Below are 5,754 nucleotides of genomic sequence, written 5' to 3'. Positions count from 1 at the left end.
CCAATTCGTCTCTGGTACACAAAATTGTGGGATTATTTTATTATGGAAAAAATATCAGGGGAAAAACTGTATGATTGGTACAATATAAATGCATAGCTTAAAGTAATGAAATTTTTGGTATTATTAATCTTTTTAAGTTAAATGGAAACTATGGTAATGAAAAGACAAGAGTATACAGAAACTTAAGCAAATTTATAGAAATTCTTTAAATATGGTAACAGAGTTATAAGAAAATACACTGCTCTCTTTGTATGTTTTATGTGTGTAAGTGGATGTTTGTTTCTTGGTGTATAATATGAAAAATAATAAAAGTGTACCTTATGGGTACTTAAAAAAAGAAAAGAAAGAAAAAGAAAAAATAGAAGATGCTATTCAATGTATGGACTCACAGGTTAAGGATTCATACGTTATCAAAAAACGGGCTCCTCTTTTGAAATGGGAATTGCAGCATGATTCGTCAGACTTTGAACTCTGGGCTAATTTTAGTTTTGTTATGGCAATTGACGAATGTTAATTTCTGTTGTAATTTAGGGCCAACATGTCTGTGTACTATCATAAGAGTGTAACAGAGGTAGCCTGGTTGAACTTTGAGATATATTTTTCCTCCTCATTTGTGTATTTTTATAAGTTGATACTTGTAATTTCTTCTTCTTCAATAAAAATAAAATGGGGGGGGGGAAATATCACACAGTGAAGATCCTTACATACAGGTGGGGCTGAGAGAGTTCTGACAGAAATTGCTCTTTTTCAAGGACGGCTCTGAGAGAACTTGTGACTGACCCAAGGTCATCCAGCAGATGCAAGTGGATGAGTGGGGAATCAAACCCAGTTCCCTCAGATTAGAGTCTGCGCACTTAACCTCAAAGATCCTTTGAATGGTCAAAAACACCAAGGATCAGACCAGGAACTATCTGGGCCAGGGGTCCCCAAACTTTTCAAGCCTGTGGGCACTTTTGGGATTCTGACATGGGGGTGATGGGTGCAACCACAAAATGGCTGCCTCAGGAGGTGGAGCTGGCCACAAAATGGCTGCCGCTGCTTACCTTCAACCACACAGTGAAGATCCCTGTACTGGTGGCAGCAGCTGCCAACGCAACATTTTTTTAAAAAAAATCTGTACCGACTGTGTGAAACTCCACCTGCCCTGCCCGCTTGCTAAAACCAATCCCCGGCATTGCCAGTTAAAAAGGCCAGGTAGGGGGTGATGAGAAAGACCTCAGCCTGAGACTCTGGAGAGACGCTGTTAGTCTGAGTAGACAATGCTGGCCTTGATGGACCAAAGGTCTGATTCAGGATAAGGCAGTTTTTGTGGGTATTCACAGTTCGCAGGGTTTCGCAGTGGGACGGCCTTCCTCGGGAGGTGGCGGGCTCTCCTTCTTTGGAGGTTTTTAAAAGAGATGCTAGATGGCCATCTGACAGCGATGCGGAAACTGTGAACTTGGGCAGATCAGGGGGAGGGGGGTTGCAGCCTCAGTGCTCAGTTCTCGAGGCCCTTTATTACACGCCCAGGGAAAGGCTGGTTGCCACTTTGGGGTCAGGAAGCTATTTTTCTCCAGGCCGGTTTGGCCAGGGATTCTGTAGGTTTTTTGTCATCTTCTGGGTGTGGAACAGCGGTCACTGAGGGTGTGGAGGAGGAGGTATCTGTACATTTCCTGCATTGTGCAGGGGGTTGGACTAGATGACCCTGGAGGTCCCTTCCAACTCTATGATTCTATGTCTGTGTGCATGTTCAAAGGTCCCGTCCTTTGAAGTTCTTCCACACCTTGTTAAGTTTACAAGGGGCTTTCCCCTGGCTACCCGGCCACCGGATCCCTCCTTCCATCCAGCGTAAGCCTCAGGACCGTACCTCCGTGTCGTATTTTTCATTCACGACTGGCGCAGTGGTCACCCACTTCATTCTGGTGGCGAAACGAAGCGTCGAGAGCTGAAAGGCACACGAATGTCACCAGGGTCAGGGTGGAAACGGTTTTTGGGCTGCAAACTCTGTGGGGCCGAGAGGCTGTGGCTCAGTTGCAGAGCATCGACTTGGCCTGCAGAAGGGTCCATATTCAATCCCCGGCATCTCCAGTTGAAAAAGCATCAGCTAGTAGGTGATGCGAACGACCTCCGCCTGAGACCCTGGAGAGCCACTGACCGTCTGAGTAGACAAGACTGATGGAACCCAAAGGTCTGATTCAGCAGAAGGCAGCTTCATGCTTTATGTCAACCATCACTGAGGTTCCAGCCCAGCCTGTTCCTTGTGATGCTAGTTTTCTACCTGCAGGAAGCATTTTAAAAATGGTATCTCCCTCCCACATGTCTGAAGCGGCATAGTCTGAAGGGTGACATGATCGAGGTTTACAAGATTATGCATGGGACAGAGCACGTGGAGGAAGAAGGACTTTTCTCCCTTTCTCACAATACGAGAACGCGTGGGCACTCCATGAAATTGCTGAGTGGTCGGGTTAGAACGGATAAGAGGAAGTCCTTCTTCACCCAAAGAGTGATGAACACGTGGAATGCGCTGCCACAGGAGGTGGTGGGCGGCTACAAGCATAGACGGCTTCAAGAGGGAATTGGATAAGCATATGGAGCAGGGATCCATCGGTGGCTATTAGCCACAAGGGATAGATAGGGACTCTCGGTCTGGGGCGAGTGATGCTCTGTATTCTTGGTGCTTGGGGGGGGGGCAACAGTGGGAGGGCTTCTGTTGTCCTAACCCCACTGCTGGACTTCCTGATGGCCCCTGGCATTTTTTGGCCACTGTTTGACAGAGTGTTGGACTAGATGGGCCATTGGCCTGATCCAACATAGGCTTCTCTTATGTTCTTATGGATGAACATACGGAGCAGAGGCCTATCAGTGGCTCTTAGCCACAAGGTATAGATAGGAACTCTCAGTCTGGGGCCAGTGATGCTCTGTATTCTTGGTACTTAGGGGGGTGGGGGCAACAGTGGGAGGTCTTCTAGTGTCCTGGCCCTTTTTATTTATTTATTATTTTGATTTATATCCTGCCCTCCCTGCAAGCAGGCTCAGGGCGGCTTACAGTAATTGGTACCTTGTACCATAAAAACCATGTACAAAATTTAAACAGCATTAAGCATTAAAAACAATCCAACAATTAACAATTAAAGTGCTACTGATGGTACACTTTTGATGGTAATCTCTAAATGATTCAGATGGCATACTAACATTGGCTTCTCTTATGTTCTTATGGGTGAACATATGGAGCAGGGATCCATCAGTGGCTATTAGCCACAAGGTATAGGTAGGAACTCTCCGTCTGAGGCAAGGGATGCTCTGTATTCTTGGTGCCAGGGGGAGGGCAACAGTGGGAGGGGCTTCTAGTGTCCTGGCCCCACTGCTGGACCTCCTGATGGCACCTGGTATTTTTGGCCACTGTGTGAGACAGAGTGTTGGCCTGGATGGGCCACTGGCCTGATCTGACATTGGCTTCCCTGATGTTCTCATAGTCCATTCCACCCCCGTACTCTGTGCCATGCATAGACCAGGCATGCCTGGAAATGTCCCCCTGAAGTCTGGAGTGCTGACGGCCTTTCTTTGCCTCCTCATCCAGCCCCATGTGCCTGCAGCCCACCCCGCTCCGCTTACCGTCTCCACAATGTGAACGGCCTCGCTGCAGATATTGGCCACCAGGACCGTATTGCAGTTTCCACCTGGGAGGGAAAGAAAGGAACGGCGGGCAGGTTTTTTGAGCCCCAGAGCCCCCTACGCACGGCATCCAGGGCAAGCTCACCAGTTTCAGTTCCGTTTATTGTCATTAGCCATGGGCCGTTACAAAATTACAAAACACAAACTGTGAACAAGCTATATCGTTAAAAGCCAGGATATACAAAAATACCAGAGATCAGTAACAAAACATGACTAATTTAATACAGTAGCCTAAGTCGTGCCCCTTACCGATGCCACCTTTGGAACGTATATGCTTTGCAGCAGGGGCAAATGATGAAACTTTATAAGAGTCATATGCAATGCTCCCTCTAAGCTGTGAAGTCTTGTGAGCAAAAATTCTACTTTGTGAGCTCCTGGCATTAAAGTTGTGGGCGAGCGATTTGGCTACTGCATAAATTAGTTTGCTCTGGAGCCCTCCTTCCTGAGCTGAGACAAAAATCTGTGAGCCAGAGGCTAAAAAACTGTGAGCTAGCTCACAATAACTCAGCTTAGAGGGAACACTGGTCATATGCATCAGTGTCAGAACAGAAATGACATTTTTCCCTCAACTGGGTAAGCGGTAAGACCAGATAAAATACCTGCTAGAAATTTAGCCCTCGGACTAGAATACAGTGGGCAAAAGAGAATGTAGTGAGGTAGATCCTCAAGTTCGTGGGAACCACAAATACACAGATGATGGGCCAATGGAGTATGATTGAACCGGCCCTCCAAAATGGCTGTTGGCATTGATTGAAACCATAGAGAGGTAAAGGACTCTCTAAGTACGTGTTTAGAGTTATTAACTAGGTATGGAGTTCGAGTGTGGTCCGATTTAATTAATTTGTACCACAGGCTCACCAAATGAGACGTTGACACGGCAGCGTCGGAGCTTCCTATGTATGGGGGGGGACCATACCGCACTGGCAGGTCTCCTACACAGCTTCTGCACCGTTGCAGCACACAGCCAGTGTGGTGTAAAGGTCAGAGTGTCGGACTGGTACCTGGGAGACCCAGGTTCGAATCCCCACTCTGCTGTGGTAGCTCACTGGGGAACTCCGAGCCAGTCGCGGCCAGTCTCAGCCCAGCCTACCTCACAGGGTTGTTGTGAGGATAAAATGGAGGAGAGGAGAACGATGTCAGCTGCTTTGGGTCCCCGCTGGGGAGAAAGGCAGGGCAAAGATGAATTAGATAATAAATAATAAATGGCAAGGATCAATGCTCCCTCTAAGCTGTGGAGTCTTGTGAGCAAAAATCTACTCTGTGAACTACTGGCATTAAAGTTGTGAGCGAGTGATTTGGCTGCTGCATCAATTCGTTTGCTCTGGAGCCCCATCCTTCCTGAACCGAGACAAGAATCTCTGAACTGGAGGCTAAAAAACTGTGAGCTAGTTCACACTAACTCAGCTTAGAGGGAACACTGATGATGATGAGGAAGAAGTAGTAGTAGTAGTAGTAATAGTAGTGGTGGTGATTGGATTCATACCCCGCCCTTTACTACCCAAAGGTGTCTCAGAGTGGCTTACAAACTCCTTTCCCTTCCCCTCCCCACAACAGACAGACACCCCGTGAGGTAGGTGGGGCTGAGAGAGCTCTTGACAGAAACGGCTCTTTTTCAAGAACAGCTCTTATCAGAACTACGGCTCTCCCAAGGTCATCCAGCCAGGTGCAAGTGGAGGAGTGGGGAATCAAACCCGGTTCTCCCAGATTAGAGTCCTCACACTTAACCACTATCCTGGGACAATGTTTTAGGGTATGTAATTAATTTCCTGACATACTGGGCCTCAAGGTCAATTCACAGAAAACACATGTAATACACATAAAATACGTTGAAATACACCTTTAAAAAAACCCCTTTATTTTCCATTTTTAGGAGCACTGCAAATGTATACAAAATAACCTGAAACTTCGTAGAGTACTGGAAAGGAGAAAATGTAGATGAATTTTCTCACACATGGATGGAAGCCATACAATACTGGAAAAGAAGAAGAAGAAGAAGAAGAAGAAGAAGAAGAAGAAGAAGAAGAAGAAGAAGAAGAAGAAGAAGAAGAAGAAGAAGAAGAAGAAGAAGAAGAAGAAGAGATTGGATTTATACCCCACCCTTCA

The 5,754-nt window shown here is 46.6% G+C and overlaps 1 protein-coding gene across 1 annotated transcript in view; it reads right to left on the bottom strand.

The window, feature by feature from the left end:
- KIF9 (kinesin family member 9) overlaps nt 1–5,754 on the bottom strand; it is a 62,066-nt gene that overhangs the window by 28,094 nt on the left and 28,218 nt on the right. Inside the window, exons 9-10 of the mRNA XM_015422343.1 lie at nt 3,592–3,656; nt 1,847–1,924 (exon numbers count right to left, since the gene is read on the bottom strand). Coding sequence (XP_015277829.1) covers nt 1,847–1,924; nt 3,592–3,656 — 143 coding nt within the window. The remainder of the gene's footprint in view (nt 1–1,846; nt 1,925–3,591; nt 3,657–5,754) is intronic.

The sequence above is a fragment of the Gekko japonicus genome, unplaced genomic scaffold (genome assembly GCF_001447785.1).
Source record: "Gekko japonicus isolate JY-2015 unplaced genomic scaffold, Gekko_japonicus_V1.1 scaffold915, whole genome shotgun sequence".
Taxonomy (NCBI): Eukaryota; Metazoa; Chordata; class Lepidosauria; order Squamata; family Gekkonidae; genus Gekko; species Gekko japonicus.
This window is presented reverse-complemented; position numbering and strand designations above follow the sequence as displayed.